Source organism: Falco peregrinus, chromosome 2, assembly GCF_023634155.1.
Source record: "Falco peregrinus isolate bFalPer1 chromosome 2, bFalPer1.pri, whole genome shotgun sequence".
Classification (NCBI taxonomy): Eukaryota; Metazoa; Chordata; class Aves; order Falconiformes; family Falconidae; genus Falco; species Falco peregrinus.
The window spans coordinates 118788776-118803539 of record NC_073722.1 but is presented as its reverse complement, the minus strand read 5'-3'; the positions used below and the strand labels follow the sequence as shown (position 1 = coordinate 118803539).

Sequence of the window (14764 nt, the reverse complement as noted above, 5' to 3'; positions counted from 1 at the left end):
CTTCCTTTTGAAATAGATGCATAGGTTATGTAAGCTTTCTATTTTATTTTTTTTCTATGAAGACAATATAATTGCTCTTTAAATTATTCTTCAGGTGCTGGGGAACAAATGAACACATGGGAATCTGGTGGATCATCCGGGGACCAATGCTGTTTTCTATTGCAGTAAGAATTATTTCATCTGTTCGTAATACCATGCACCAGTATGACTGTCTTGTGTGACCCCTTCTCCAAGTATAATCTAATTTTTGTATTAGAAAAGATAAGACAGAAAAAAATTGTAAAATGAAGTTTCTTACTGTGGGCAGATGGGCATACCTTCCTTTCTGTCTGTCTACAAACAACAAAGATTTCAGTGTCAACCTCTCAAAACGCTGCTGCTTTATCTGTGCAGTGAATTCTGCACAGCTCTATCTATACTGAAGATGGAGCCTTTTGCTTATTCCTCTAACATAATCCCTGCTTTTTTATATTACATTTTGGGATCTTCTGCTTTCGTGCTATTTCACAGATTCAGATAGCCCCAGCAGTTTATTCCGAGCATGTAGCCTCTGATCATTATCAGTGCTTACAGTCATTAAGTATTAGAAAATACAGAAAACAGATACAGCAACATCAGTTAGACTTTGCAGACATCTTTCTGTAGAACAAGCAGCAACTTGAACACAGCTGAAGCTGTTTCACCTACCAGCAATGCGTATAGAGGACCAGGCTCATCTTCTGCATGGGATGACTTTCTTAAACCTAATTGCCTGTCTATTGAGTCTTGTAGTATTGAGTCCTTGAAGCGGTGAAGGAACTCACATACCTTCACACATTGCTTCTTACCTGTATATTTTGATACCAATGCTCATTTTAGGAGGCATAAACTTTCCGAATAAATGTCACTGGGATGTCCTGTTGCTGTTACATTGCAGGACATTCTGTTTGTGATTGTTTCTCAGAATCACGCTAAGTGACCTTTACTTGGTAATTACTTCAAGGCAAACAGCAAATGTATGTGCAGACCTGATATCCCAGTCACCACAGTCTCCCAGCATACACGATGTTAGTCAGCAATCAGCTGGATGTGGGGAGGTTCCTTCTGCGCCTTGATCAGCATCAGTACCTACTACATCTACTACTGATACCACGGGAGAGGCAGGGAAGGAATCAATGAGAACTAAAACTGAAAGGTTAAGCAAAAGGGACGGTATCAGATTGCAGGAGAATGGAGCATCAAATGTGACTGGAAATGGGGAAGATGAAGGAGCAAAGAAGTGGTGAAGAGGAGTTAGGAGGATGCCTAGCAAGATAAAATAGAGGGACAGACACCGTATGGAAGCATAGTGGGCAGAAATGAATGAGTTAAAAACACAGAGCCAGATAATGTAATAACCAGACAGGTGGAAACGTATCTAAAAGCCACTGGCAAAATGTGTGTCAACAGTACCTAATGATGGTTGTGCATGGATTATGAAGCCCAGTCCTCATAGGGCACAAGCTGGTATACAGGCCCAAGTTCCTAACCTTCTTCTTGTGAAACAACAGAAAAGCAAAGTTCGTATTTTTATTTTATTTTATTTTATTTTTTAATCTTATTGGACCTTATTCCACCTTATTCCTGTTCTGTTTAAAGCAAAATGAAAATAATCATGGGGAAAGCATCATGCTAGTTTGCATGTTGCTATTTCCTGAGCAGCTCTATTCATGTATAGTCAGCCTGGAAAAGAATGATGGCACCTCGCTTTTATATGTGACTATGACGGATGCAGTTCTCAACACTGATCTTAAAAACTCCGTGTGCCATTTTGGTTTCTTTGTCCACATTAAGAAATAAAAGTATTAGAGTGCTTGCATATAGCCAACGTTTTAGATTTTATGTTGAAATGACTACTTCTGGCTGTAACCCAAGCTGCTACTAAATAGTTTAACATTTTTAATGTGGGGTAGGAGCTAATTTGCATAACATCCATACTTATGATAGGATCACCCTGCTGAGACCTTCAAAAGCACTGACAGGGACCATGGCACAGACATTGTAAAGCCCAATTCAGTGTACGTGTTGGATGAGCAGACAGCGAGGTGGATTGAAAACTGGCTGAATGGTCAGGCCCAGAAGGCGGCACGAAGTCTAACTCAAGGCCAGTAACCTGCAGGGTATCCACTGCTGGGTCAGATCCTGTTTAATATCTTCACTGATGATATGGACAATGGGACAGTGCACCCTCAGCAAGTTTGCAGATGACACCAAACTGGAAGGAGTGGCTGAGATGTCAGAGGGTTGTCCTGCTATCCAGAGGGACTTTTCCAGGCTGGTTCCATGTTAAAATTAAAATGTAACTTTGTACTGGAAGATTATATATCATAGAGTACATATCAGGCTGAATAAGGCAATGCTGAATTTCTCCACTTTGCAACGTTAACATTTTTGCATAGGGCTTTTGGTATGTGGAAGTGAAATAGTTAATGACTCATAGGTATTTGCAGGCCTCTTTAGAAAATACTTGCAGATTGGTCTTGGCCAAGTCAGAACAATTTAATTAACAAAGGAGTGAATTAGTAATAAAAAGAATTCCCCCAGGACTTCCTTGTCTGGCTGTCTAGAGCCTCTTTATCTGAAGAATTTCAATCACTGCTGGTCTTTTACCACATCCCACTTACCTGTCCTGGTCTGGTGAAGAGCTATATGACCTGAAGGTATATATATACCCTGTTAACTGCCTCACTTGGAGAGAACCAATACCAGCAGTGGCTGCCACTGCTGCTCCGTCAGCTGAGGTAACAACCTGTGTCAGTCCCAGCCTAATCACAGCTACCTTCTGGTTATGTGGTGACATGTTTTACAAGTGTTTAATATCAATTTTACATTTCTTTAATAGCTATATGAGTAGAGTCATAGCATTTACTGTAAGTAACCCCCATGTATTTTCTTTCAAGGTTAACTTTGCCATCTTCTTAAAAATTCTCAGGATGCTGATTTCCAAACTAAAAGCTCAGCAAATGAGCTTTCATGACTACAAATACAGGTATGTAATAAATAAAGAAGAAGCCCTAGCCCTTTCTTTTCTTCCTCACAACATCAGAAAGCTATTCAGAGCATGATCTAGGGAAGCCATCTGGGGAAACAGCTCCACAAACATTTTCTTATCTGAGAGCACCTGTGTGCTGAGTATTCTGGGCATTTTTGCAAGGGCTTTGCAATGTGATAAGATCTCTGCTCTCAAGTAACCTTACTGTACACCTCTGGCCTCTGCTGCTGTGACACATTTTTTCTTTTGAGTGTGACAGAAGGTCCTCAAAAGAAAAGGAGGTGCAGAAGACTTGTGGGACATTCCTAAGTGACATTAGCATTTCTGATCTGCATATTTTTTTCACAGTACAGACACATTAACTCAATAACGTCCCTGATCTTCTTGTTAACCCAAATCAGAACATTATCCTTATCCTTGCAGGTCCTGGTGTGGGCTCTCCTGGCCAGAACCTCACTGGTAACCATGTGTTATGTAGAGTCCTGGAGCTGGTCTTAGCACAAACATCTTCCCACTTTGTGGGAGCAGCAAGGGCAGGATGCTCTGCAAGGAACCTGAGGCTTTGTTAACTGCTTTCCACATCCTAGTTCTTTCCAGTTCTTAGTATCTTCAATCAAACCATTGTGAATCCCTGCCTGTGACTACAGCCCTGCCTTACTAAGATGAATTATTTTATTGCCTAGCAAGACTGGGCAGGGGGAGGGGGGATGGAAAATCCACTTCCAACTTCTTAATAAATTCTAATGTTAAGTCCCTAGCAAGAAGCATATTTCCTTTTCCTTGGGAAAGAAAGGATCCAAAAGATCTCGGCTATGTTCTCCAGATTGCTACAGGAAGACTGTTGCGATGACAGTCACAGACAGCAGTGCCTGTATTGAATATTGCCTGATGTTTTGTGTTATACTCTCCTTTCTACTGCTTATGACTGCAAAACTTTCAAAGATTTAAGCTATTTCTGAGATTGCAAATCTTCCTCAGAACTCACCCTCTTTTGAGATCTCTGCTTTCATCCATGCAAACACGTTCCCAGACTTTAAAGAAGATCCTCTTCCATAAAAATTATTTTGGTTGCATTTTTTAAAAAACAGATGACTGCTGACAGTACCATAGAAACTTGCTATGCAGCTACATAGTTTTCAGCAGTGATAGGAAGGTCTAAGAACCTTGTTAAGAGATCACTCATACTTGGCTAAGTAAATATTTTTCTGTTACCTAGCAGCATAAGTTTGATGATAACGGCCTTCCTGTTCAATTTCTTGTCCCCAAATTTTCACCTTAAACACCAAACCAAGTTTCCCTCCTGTACAGATTTTTCTGATAGTGTGTTCCAAAATCCATATCTGGGAATTTGTCCTCAAAATCATGAAATTATTAGTACCACTCCAGAGTCAGAATATTGAGGGAATATTTCTGGAATCATTTCCTTGTAGATGAATTTTTGATTTTTGCACCAAGGATGTTGAAAAAATAATAAAACCAATCATTTTCTTTTTAAGATTGGCAAGATCTACACTTGTGCTGATTCCATTGTTGGGGATCCATGAATTTGTATTTACCTTCATCACTGATGAACAGGTGGAAGGACTTTCAAGACATATAAGACTTTTCATTCAGCTGACAATGAGCTCATTTCATGTAAGTACTGGTTTTAGGGGTCATATATCCACATAGATATGTTGTTCACCTAAAGAGATGACAGATATATAGTATTCTGATGTAATATGCTCCAACCTATAACATCTGTAAATACACTATTACAATGACAAGATTAAAAATCCACAAACTGCATATTCAAAGTACGGTAGTCCCAAAGACAAAAAAAGGAGTCCGCTATCTTCAGAAACAGTGTCCTGTGTTCTCTGGTAATAGGTGGCAGCTCATCACAGACGCCCTGTTCCGAAAACAGGATTCAAACAGTCTATTTAAACTATGCGTCATGTAAGCTAATTCCTAAAAAGCACTGGAAGGCTTCTTTTTAACAAGGTTTTCAGGCATTCTGTTGACTTTGTGGTCACACTGAGTTGGCAGCTCTGGATTCACCTTTCTCAGCGCACAGTACACGTCCTGCATACTTCAAACTGACCACAACCACCTTGTTGTCATGCCATTTGCAAACAAAACACAGCCAAGGCTCTTCGTGCCAGGAGATGCATCAGCTTCACTTCAGCTTGGGTAGTTGGGGCAGTCAGTTTGTGACTGACACGTTGCTGGCACAGTGGGCTGGTGGGGCAGCCCTTACCTTTGAGGAATTTTTCCAAAAGCAGTTGAATGTAGACTACGTGGCATCTGGGGCAGTTTGATGAAAGGAGCTGTGGGAACAATGAGCGGAGTGAAAACATTTGCTGGGAGGAGAAGCATGTGAAGGGCAAGCACGAGCCGCTTTGTGTGTGGTTCCACCCTGGAGGACACACTCTGGGTACATGTAGCAGACTAACAGCCTCAAGCAAGTGCAGGGGAGACACACACGTCTTGTACAAGGGCTTTGTCAGGGCCATGGCTCACTTGAGGTGTGTGCTGTTCAGCAGCTGTAACACAGGCACTTCCATGCAAGCCTAGAGAAAAATGCAAATACTATTTCTTTTAATATTTTTTTTAATGTCAAAACCACACCTACATGCTTCAGGCCTCCATAGTTCACATATAGGCATCAGAGATGTCTGTCACCTGAGATGCCCTTCTGAGGACCTGAGTTTGGGGCTTCTGTCTTGTTCATGGGTTTAAGTATGAATTCAACAAAGTACTTAATGCATCAGAAGTGAAACACAGAAACCCACCAGTGAATTCAGTGAACAGGCACCAGTAAAGAAGTTCACTTTTGCTCACTAGACCCCTGACTGGTGCACCCCACTGGGGAACGGGGGGGGGAAAGAGCCCCCAGCTAGGAGGTGGTTTAACCTGTGCCAGGGAAGTGCCCACTGAGTCTCCAGCAGCATCACTCCTGCCTGCCCAAGCAAAGGTGTCCAACCAGCAACCAAAGATGCAAAATGAATTAAGAAGGAGGATGAAAGAGAATCTGAATCTGTGGCTGCTTATGCACAAGTATACGTGTGTTTCACTGAAACTGCTCTCTGGCTTACCAAGGTGAGGAGCTGGACATGCCGGTCATTCTGCCGGCGCAAGGCACTGCCGTCTGCTCCAACCTGTGCTCTGCAGAGCTGTTGGGTCATGGCTTTCTCAGGCAGCACTCCTGTTCCACTGCCTGCTCAGCACGTTGTCCTTCAGCCTCCCCCTTCTGCCTTGACCTTCTTGGTGAGACGGGACAGCAGTTTCCAGGTGTCCTTTCTTTAATGAGATATCCAGCAGTATCCCATATTTACAGCGGCTGTAAGTCCTTACCACTCACTAACTCACTCCTTCGACACGTCTGCCCTCTTCTGCAGCCTGAGACGTGAAGTCAGCAAAGCATTATTGCACTTTTCCCACAACTGATAGTGATCCTTGTTCTTAACCTGTATGTATGCATGCGTGCATCAGTGCTCTGGTGTGGGCACCCACCAGTGCTTTGACACCCTTACTGAGGTTCTAATTTAAAACTTCCACTACAGCTTGAGAGGAAAAGTGTCCAGACAGGCAGAAAAAGTTCATGCAGAGCCACCATCCTAAGGGGGCCTTCTGACATGGTGTTGAAATATGTGTTCCTCAGACATATCCTTACTTGGAGAGGCTGAAGTGACCAGAGGTTATTTTAAGAAACAGAATCATTTTAAACGAAAATTTTATTTACTGGCTCGTACAAAGAAATCTGATGTAGAAGATAGCTTACTCATCCCTGCTAGAAAACAAGAATTTCATTCCTTATAGAGGAACGTGCACATGCTCAAGCTACATGGCACGCTTTAGAAGCAAAGCTTTTTCTCAAAATAACCAGAGGTCTCAGACAATGTTTATTACAGATTCTTTTCTTTAGCTACAGCATTGTTTGTGAAAGGATTAGCAAAAAAGCACATAACTGGTACACAATTAGATTTGTTTAGTCTGTAAATCTTGCCAGTAGTTTTAAAAAGCAGTTAAACTGTTTTGTTAAAGAAAATCAATTACCTCTGAGAGTTCATCTAGAAGTTTTGATTCAAACATTTTCAAGGAGCATAAAATCAAATTCTAAATACGAGTTCTGCTGTAGATATGATGCTTTGTTGCTGTAGGAAGTGGAGGAATCTAAACATCTTGGCTCACTGGTGCATGTGAACTGTTAGCCACAGGAAAAGAAACACTGAGTTCTGGTTATTTAATAAGTAATTTATCATGTTGCAATTGTCAACAGAACCGAAGAACAACGGTGAGGCTTACACATGCATCTATCCTTTCTATTGGTTATTATGCTAAAGAACATTTCTTCTGAATTTCTGATTCTTCTTTTTCCCTCACACTGATTATTTTTAAAATGTATGTCTTAGAAGTCATAGCATACAGGAAAGATTTCTAAATGCCAAGTTCCAGTATGGCAAAAACCCCCCAAACAATAAATTAAATAATAATATGAAGAAGCTTTAAAGAAATGAGGAAGGATATAAAGTGAACATCAAACATGAATGATCAACTGAATTGTCCACTTTCTGGTATGATTTTACAGTGCTTCTGCCTGCCACTGCATGTTCTGGTCTTGTAGCAGCAGTGAACTAAATTCACACAGGGATTTACAAACGTACATTCAACACAGAGGTGCCACTAGTATTCCCAAAGTCCTCTCCTCATCTGGTGAGTTTTCTGCATTGCTGGCAGTGGGTGTCATCAGGCTTAGCAGTCATGGGACTAAACAGCACCATCCAGTTTGGATCCTATTTCTGCTTGTGGTGCCTGTGAGGCCAAACCTAGAGCTCATGCTCAGAACACAAAAAAACCACATGGTAGAGGTATTTTCATGGATTTTCTACCCAAAAAAGACAACTACCTCCAGATGCAGAAGCAGTTCTGCATTTCTAAGCTATGAAATTTGTATTTATCCATCAGAACCTCTCTCCATGGTTTCCAAGTCTTCTATAACTACTATTCTAAAATTTGTCCCCATAGTAGATTACCTTCTATTATGAACCCTATTGACCACAGTATTTTGTGACTTTTTTTTTTGCATATTTCTGTGAAATAATTCAGATGCAGAGGATTATTTTAAAATTACATTGATAAATGACATGTCAAAATTGCCTATATCTTGCTACCATAACCCAGGTGAAGCACGAAATATAGTAGAAATAAAATACACGCAAAAAGCAATTGTGATTGCTGTTTCCCCTGCCCCCATTTCCACTGGTGTGCCAGGTACTGTTCTTATTCATACTTACAGTGCATAGGCTTAAAAAAATTAATGGCTCCAAACCTTTCAGAATTGCTAGAAAATTAACAGTAGGCTTAAAATGCTATTAATGCCAGATATAATAAAAAATATTGAAGCTGCTGTGTATGTGCATTTCTTTTTAAGCTTTTTTTTTTCTGAGAAAACATGAAACACTTCTGGAAAAGTATGAGTGTGAAAACAAATGAATGATGTCAGCTGTTATTATATATGGTCATGTCACCTTTTCACCTGTGATCTGGATATTGCCTTGGGGCTGATAGTCAACAGTATTTATTCTCTTCATCAGAACTTGTGTCATAGTTGTGTTTAGACAAACCAAAAGAAAAGTGTTTCCTGTAGCAATGGTAACAAATCTGTGTATCTGTGCCAGACTGTTATGCTGAGATGCATGCATATAAGCTGTTTTGATCTGAGATCAAATACACAGAGAAGGAAAATGGAGTAATTTTGGGTTTGGTTTAAAACAAGTTTTCTCTCTAGGATTTAATATTTTTTTTACCAGTGTTTATTTAAATCAATGTCAAAGGAAAAAGGGCAATTCAAAATAGCCATAACACTTAATACAGACGAGCCTTCATCTACCACTAATCACTTAATATATCACTAATTTTTAAAAAGCACCCAAATGAGACCCCTGTCAGTATTCTCATTGACAAATTCAAGCAAGCATATGGATAAGACCCCAAGCTTAGGTTTTTTGTTTTGCCACATTTAGAAATCGCAGCAGTCACAGTATAACAGCAGTAGTTTGGAAAAAAAATAATCTTATCTGGTAGAAAAATGAAGATAACAATGGAAGATCAAACTGGGTTGTATACTCTCTGTTCTTCAGCATCTGCACCAAATGTGCCCTACGTTTGCTGAGGCACCACACAAAAACAAGTGAATGGGTACTTCAATAATAAATACATACAGGTAACTGATTTCCTTTTTGAAAATTAAGCAGCATTGTTTATACTTAATGGCTTTAATGCTAATGTAATCTTTAAACTAAAACTTCCAAGTATTTCTTGTAGATTAACGTCTTCCTCTTACTGTCTTTCTCTTACAGGGCTTTTTTGTAGCAGTTTTATATTGCTTTGCTAACGGAGAGGTAAGAGACAATGCTATGAGAACAGTTTTTAGTTGATTAGTAATATTAATGACACCAAGAAGGATAAACACACTGCTTATTGAGAGCGTACGTATGTCCTTTTGAACTAATATAGTTTTGTACTAAGAGCACAGCAAGACCTCTCACAGGTTTGGGACTCAAACACCCAGTGTTTCCACTGCAGCCCCAGCAGCTGCAGCACTGTGGCATGGGGAGACCCTGGGGCATCTGAAATACCAGTAGAGGCTTGTGGTCAGCTACCTAAGCCCTGCTCCTCTAATTGGCTGGAATCCCATTTGTGTTTGGCCAGGCTGAGCCCTTTCTTAGTTTACCCCTGAGGTCCATGTGAAGTGACCAAACTTAAGTGCTCTTAAACAGCAGCACATTGAAAAAAATAATTTCATGCACGCACTGCTCAGGACATCCCTAAACTTGATGTGAGGGCATTCCTGGTCTGGAAATTATCTCCTTCTAGGCCTCCAGGGACAGCCGGGGGTTCTGTTTGCTCCGTGCCAGGACTGGTGATGGCTCTCGGTGCAAGGTGCAAGGAGATGGCAGCAGGGAAAGCCAGCCTCCTGCCCAGGGCAGGGTGAAGGCTGAATTCAGACCAGGTCGCTCGGGGCTTGGTCCAGCTGGGCTTCTCCAAGGACAGAGGTTCCACTGTCTGTCTGCTCCTTTCTCCCAGTGCCTCACCATACTCGGGAGGAAACATCTGTTCCATATATTCTGTTGGTTGGAACTTGCCCTGTTTCAATTGATGACCCACTGTCTCTTGTGTCCCTACCGAACACCTCTGCAGAGCGCCTGGCTCCATTGCCATGATCTCCTCCCAGGCAGGACTGATACTGAAAAATCAGACAGAAAACTCTCCAATGCTTGTTTTTGAGTTTTAGAAAGCAGGCATTCTTTGTGCTTGATGCTGGATGTACGGGTGGTAAGTTCCACCCAATGTGCATGCCGGCTTTGTTCACCATTTGTCTTTATATGGCCAATCTATACATACTGATGACATTTTGGAGAAACTATTAGCATAGTCATTACAGTTCCAAGAACTACTTACCATATCTATAGGCTTACTACACGTGAAGCTCTCTCACACACGCATTAGGATCACAGCATATCAGAGGTTCAGGGGCTGGGGAAAACTCGGAGCGAAGAGGGGGAACTCTTAAGATTGACTTGGCAAGCTGGTCTGTTCCTGCCCTGCAGGACCCCACCAGGTGTGAGGTGCACCCTCGGCACTTCCACAGTGCTTCTCCTCTCGTTTGACGGCCACCATTCAGGTTAGCGGACCCCAGGGTGGTCACAGGATGCCACCAGTCCACCGGTCCATGGTTTTTTCTCCCCCCCAGGTGAAAGCAGAGCTCCAGAAGCAGTGGTCTCGCTTCCTGCTGGCAGATCCTTTTGGCTGTAAACCCTGCTTTCTTGGGGAAAACATAAAATACCTCCGGAAGTGTTCACAGAAGCAGAACACCCAGCACCTCGGCAGCAAGCGCCACTCGTGCCGGGGAGCCGGTGAGCCCTGGGGCACGCAGCTCCAGCAGGTGCTGGTGCAGCAGACAGAGCTCAGCCCAGAGCAAGGCTGCCCTGTCCCATCTCGCCCCTGGGCAAGCATGTCAGACAGCAGCGAAGGGGAAGTCACCACTGGAGAGACGACTGAGGAAGTCTTTGAAGAAAGTGAGATTTAGAAAGCTGGCTGCTAGGACAGGGTATTTTAAAAGGGCGCCTCGCGCCTCCAGCATACAGACCTCTCGGATGTGCCATGCAAGGAGGAGGCAATTAATATTCCAATTGCCCCAGTTTTCTTGATCTGAGAAAAATGCCGATCTGGATGTTGCTAACCTGTGTGGCTGGGGTAGAAGAGGTTTGCTGGATCAAAAAATGCTTTGACTTGACCAGCCTGGAAGATAACTAACTGATGCTGCAAGAGATGTACACGGGGAGCAGGACAGACCCTGAAAAAGAGCAGGTTCTGGAGATACACGTTGTGTCCCAGCAGCTTTATCCACGCTTGACTGCCATTCTGCTCACATAATGGAGAAGTTGCTGGTTTTTCTCTTTCATGGGTGTATTTCATAGAGATACGTGTGTAGAAGACTTTTCTCTCTGCAGACTGAAACCATCCCCCATCTCAAAAAAATAGTTTTAGGCCAAGCCAGAGACATTTTGCTTAAGCATAATGAAAGTATCTATATATATTAAAAAAAAACCCAAAAGAAAACCAAAAACAAACAAACAAAAAACAAAAAGCTTGGGAAGAAACAAATTCTTGCTTGTATTTTTGAGCATCTTCACTTAAAGTTTACTGCTGGAAATATCATTATGAAATGAAAGACCAAAATGTTTTCTTTTGAAAGTGTCCAAATGGAATGTATTGATACAATTTTTGTTTGCTCATTTTTATTTTCACTATGTTTTTGTCACAAGCCACACATTTTGATGAGTCTGCAGGTTTGTCTGACCCGCACTGACAAATGACAAAATAGATCAGTGGTAAGTGCTGCTTCCATCTTCCTCCCAAGAGAACTTCTCTCCCACAAGAACAAAATGGATAATGGCATGGGACTGCGACAGCACCAAAAGAATATTGTGAAATCCTTCTTCCAGCATTTAACAAGAACTATGGTGAAATTTTAATTGTCGCATACAGCTCACCCAGAAAGCTATGAAATTCAATTTTGTTAATACTCTATGAGCCAATTTCCAAACTTGTGAACACGAGCTAATTGGCATACTTAAAAGAAAAAAGAAAAGGCAATAGAAAGTTTAGCAGGCAATATTTATCTACAACATAAATGTATACCCCAGACACACACATGTGTAACTATCAAGCCTGCAGCTAGTTAGACAGCATTTGTTACGAATTTTTCCTGTGGTTTTTTTTCCTTTTTTTTACTTTACTGGCAAGCACTCTATTTTAACCTAAACCCTGCACATGTAATGAAACACATCTTGGGCAACCGGCCCTAGGTAGCCCTGCTTGAGCAAGGGGGGTTTGATGAGGTGTTGGTTAAGATATTAAAAAGCTTGAAGTGGTTTAGAATGTATTTTGCTTGTGTACTAAAAATGTGACAATTGAAAGATTTTACTGTATCTCAGTAAAAGAGTTTACCTTTCAATTGGATTTTAAAGTATTTCAACTGGTCAAGAAACCAATTTTCGGTACTCTCAACGGCAGTCCCTGCTAGGTGCATCTCCCCCTCTCTGCTACGTGTACAGTCTTTTTGCCTCTTTCATTTTATAAAAAATCAACCTTTTTTATACAAGCAAACCCTAGAGGCCTGATAAAAACAATCATCACATGCATGTTTATAAGTAGACAGCTCAGCAAGTTTCATCATAAAATACAGCATTGTTTATTAGATCACTGAAGTACTTGTTAAATCTGGATGGCCACACACGATGTATCTTTACAGAAATATTACAAGATCCTCAGTTCCAAATAAAATATTAAGCAGCCCAGAAGACAGCGACAGACTCAACAACTCAAACATGTTAGCAGGGTCGGTGAAAACCGCTGTGAAGAGAGCCAGGAAAACAGGTGACTCTCCTCCTAGGAAGGTGAAGGTCTGCAGTGGGGTAGCCTCCCAGGATTTTCCTTCAGCCCTCCGTGGAACCCTCCCAGGATTTTCCATCAGCCCTCCATGGAACCCCGCAGCGGGAGGAGCTGATAAGAAAACCTGCAGCAGGTCCCTGGGATGTGGGACAGAAGCTGGAATTGTTCCCAGCACTCCTGCAAGTGCACAGACCAGAGAGATAAAAAGCTGGGAGAAGGGACAAGAAATACCATCTTGCTCTGATGAAACAAGAGGTGGAGGAGACAGATGGACCCTAAGCGGCGTTTGTTTTGCAAGTGGCATTTTGTGTAAATTACTTAATCGATTTGCACATAGATTAATTATCAGACAACAAATCTTTAATGTTAGCCCAAGGTTTTATGCTTGTGTAGACCTAGTAATGGGATTTTTCTCTTTATCAGGCAATAGCTCACCCGTTCCACTGCCTTCGCCTTATGAGAAAGACTGGTGTGAGCTAACGACTTCCCTTGGGATGAGAGAGCCCAGCCTCCCAGTCCCGGCCAGTTTGGTCTCTGCTGAGTCAGTCCATTAAGTAAGACATGGTGGGATGTTCATGCTTAGGACATCAGAGACAACCCATGCTAAAATCTGACTCCCACAGCTTTGAAGTTGTCTTTGCCAAGGATTTTGCTTTCTGTCAAAACCTGTATGACAAAAACATTAATTTCAAGCCCAGAAAAGCTTGTGGGGTTCAACAAAGCTTTCCCATTAGATGTAGTGTAATGACTGATCTGATTTGTATGAATAAGGTTTATGCAATCCTAATAATCTGCTGTGAGACATGGTATAAATTTTTATGTTTTATTATACATAAAGCACAGCCTTCCAGACACAATGGCTCCTTCTGTGGCCAGAGATGTCAACTATATGTTTATTATTAATCTGTACTTATGTTCTTTGTTTAAATATATTGCTTCTGCATACCAGGGTCTGTACCTCAAAGGCTCAAATAGTAAAGCACAAACACGCCAGTCTGGAGAGCTCTCTGTCAGTTATGCCTTGGAATCAATAATACCGGTTTGTATTTTTTAAAATACGGAATAAAACCAGTAGATTGAGAGATGCGACAATTCTGTCATGTCTGATGTGCTCACCTCCCAAGGCACCAAACAGAAGTGAAGTAAGGCAGAGTCACACGTGCCACCGCAATGAATCCGATGAAGAAGACAAGTTTGGGAAGGTTGGATGTCTGGGGAGACACTCCAGTGCTAATGTTCTGTTTTGTTCCAGTGCAAACATGAATTAATATAACAACCGCTTTTTTTGTAAAGAGAGAAAAGGCAACTTCAATAAAATAGATAAAGAATCATGTGACAACTTGGTCTTAAACTACAGCCATCTTCCCTCTAGGATGCTGAGGTTGGGATGGGAGGAGGTCTACCTTAGCTACGGAGCAAACTATGGCACAGTAATGCTATCTCTACACTTCCAGCCTCAAGTACAGAAGATGAAAAAGATGATGCTGTGCCTCTGGGTCTGTTGGGATGTCCCACACTCCTGTGCCTGATACCAGGACTGGAGGAAGGGAAGTCCTACCAGCAGGCAAGTCATTTCTTCATCAGTCTTGATCTTTGTGAGGGCTCAGTCTTCAGTGGAAACTGAAGACAACCTTGAGTGTGTGGAAAAGCAGCAGGATGAGAAATGCCAAACCGTGACCTCAGGAGGCTGTAGGCTGCAGCTTACCAGGCATAATCCCCTCATCCCAGGCTGACATCAGCTTCTTCACCTGCACTGTAGAGCAAATCACTTCGACTTGACTACATCTGTGTTTTGCAACCTGCTGTCTCTTGGCC

At 41.9% G+C, this 14764-nt stretch overlaps 1 protein-coding gene across 1 annotated transcript in view; it reads left to right on the top strand.

Annotated features, from left to right (window-relative positions):
• Positions 1 to 11095, top strand: part of GLP2R (glucagon like peptide 2 receptor) — a 33915-nt gene extending 22820 nt beyond the window's left edge. Inside the window, exons 9-13 of the mRNA XM_027795626.2 lie at positions 95 to 164; positions 2919 to 3007; positions 4507 to 4645; positions 9352 to 9393; positions 10746 to 11095. Of these exons, the coding sequence (XP_027651427.1) occupies positions 95 to 164; positions 2919 to 3007; positions 4507 to 4645; positions 9352 to 9393; positions 10746 to 11081 (676 nt within the window). The 3' untranslated portion in view covers positions 11082 to 11095. The remainder of the gene's footprint in view (positions 1 to 94; positions 165 to 2918; positions 3008 to 4506; positions 4646 to 9351; positions 9394 to 10745) is intronic.
• Positions 11096 to 14764: the final 3669 nt, after the last annotated feature.